This window comes from Chrysochloris asiatica, unplaced genomic scaffold (genome assembly GCF_000296735.1).
Source record: "Chrysochloris asiatica unplaced genomic scaffold, ChrAsi1.0 scaffold00042, whole genome shotgun sequence".
NCBI classification, from domain to species: Eukaryota; Metazoa; Chordata; class Mammalia; order Afrosoricida; family Chrysochloridae; genus Chrysochloris; species Chrysochloris asiatica.
Window position 1 is genome coordinate 15,209,446 of NW_006408560.1, and position 1,882 is coordinate 15,211,327.

General features: G+C 40.3%; 1 protein-coding gene across 1 annotated transcript in view; it reads left to right on the top strand.

The window, feature by feature from the left end:
* Window positions 1–721: 721 nt before the first annotated feature.
* The window catches only part of TSACC (TSSK6 activating co-chaperone), a 12,632-nt gene continuing 11,471 nt past the window's right edge, over window positions 722–1,882 (top strand). Inside the window, 1 exon segment of the mRNA XM_006861732.1 lies at window positions 722–881. Coding sequence (XP_006861794.1) covers window positions 722–881 — 160 coding nt within the window.

Genomic DNA, 1,882 nt, shown 5'->3' on the forward strand with positions numbered 1-1,882 from the left:
AGCCAAGATCCACTCATTCCACATCCTCATCTGAATCTAGCTTGAACCTCTGGCAGTTCCCTGTCAATGTAATGTTGCAGCCATTTTTGAATTATCTGTAGCAAAATTTTACTTGCATGTGATATTGTCCCAAGATTTCCATGTTCCAATGGGTCACCTCTCTTAGGAATGGGAACAAATATGGATCTCTTCCCATCAATTGGCCAGGTAGCTCTCTTCCAAATTTTTTGGCATATATGAATAATTGCCTCCAGTGCTGCATCAGTTTGGTTGAAAGATTTCAATTAGTATTCCATCGATTCCCGGAGCCTTGCTCTTTGCCAATGCCTTTAGTGTACCTTGGACTTTTTCCTTCAGTATCATTAGCTCTTGATCATATGCTACTTCTTGAAACAGTTGAAAATTGACCATTTCTTTCAGTGACTGTATTCCTTCCCTAGCATCTAGATGTTAAGAAAATTAGATTTTAGTGACCTCCCCCGCCACCCGACCACCGCCTGGTTTCTATGGTAACAATTCTGATTACTTTTTGGTTTTCTTATCTAAGAGGCTTCCAAAAGTTCATGGAAATATTCCATTATTTTTCAATTCCACTTTTTTCCATGAACTTTTGGAGATTCCCTCATAGATCTTGATTTACAGATGTTTAGTGCAGGGTCTTGGCGATTGCTTTCTTAGACCGGTTACAGGGATCTAAATAGAAAAGCCATCCTTTGTTGAAATGAGTCCTGATTTAGTTGCCTCTGACTTTGTTCCAGCCACAGAGGAAGTTAATGCTGGGCCTCTTTGTTGAGCCAAACCCTCCTCCAGCTATATTAATCTTTAAGTAAGTTCCCCAGGGGACCCTTTCTTGATCATCCAGGCAAGACAGCTACTTTTAGGTGAGGATACAGGAAGGGTTTCCAAAATGGGCACAGCAGTTGGGAGGGGTGGTCTAGAGGGAGGTGCTGTGGACCCTCTCCTGTTGGTCTGGTTGCCAACTCTATACCAAGGTATCATTAGAGTTTTCATTTGCAGTTTGTTTATTATTCCATTCTGTTTGTTTCATTTTCTTCCTGGTTCTACCCAATAATTTTCTTTTCTTGCTTATTTGAACCTTTGCTAGCCTAAGCAGAAATGAAATGTAAGTCTTAGTACTTACTATTGCTGTTAAGGCCTTCCAGTTGGTGCCAAATCACAACAACCCTGTATAGGGTTTCTGAGGAGCAGCTGGTGGCTTTGAACCTCTGACCTTTTGGTTAGCAGTTCATGCTTATTCTACAGTGCCACACCAGGACTCCTAGTAACGTTAATTGAAAGGTGATCAGGTAAGGAAGTAATAGTGACTATTTGCTCTGCCTCAATTGCTTTGAATTACAGTTATTCATCCTTCCCTTGGTGAAGTCAGTGGATATTTGCCAATACTATGGGACGCTTACCCCTATTTTTGAGGGTGTCAAGATCTCATAAAGAAGTTAGAGCCAGTAAATATGCAAACAAGGGGTAATATAATTACCAGGGCTAAGAACTAGCTATGAATAATGTATTTAGAAGCATAAAAAGAAAAGAGCTGATGCAGCAAGAGTAGTTGAAATTAGACAACAGGAAGAACCAGGTCATTGTTAATGAAACATTGTTTACCTAAAAGAAAGAAATTGAGGTATCTCCTGAGTTCTAAGGAGAGTGGTTAGGCTTTGTTCCTGGCCATTGCATTCACTCTTCAAGTAGTTATTGAACATTTATATGCGCCAGGTGCTGGGGATACAGCTGGCACTTAGACAAAGACTAAAAGGCAAGGAACAAAAACAAAAACAAAAATCTCTGCCTTTCAGAAGTGAGGGAAAAACAGCAATGAAGCTATGAGCTAAGTCCTACCACATTCAATAGACTCCTGTAAACCCTT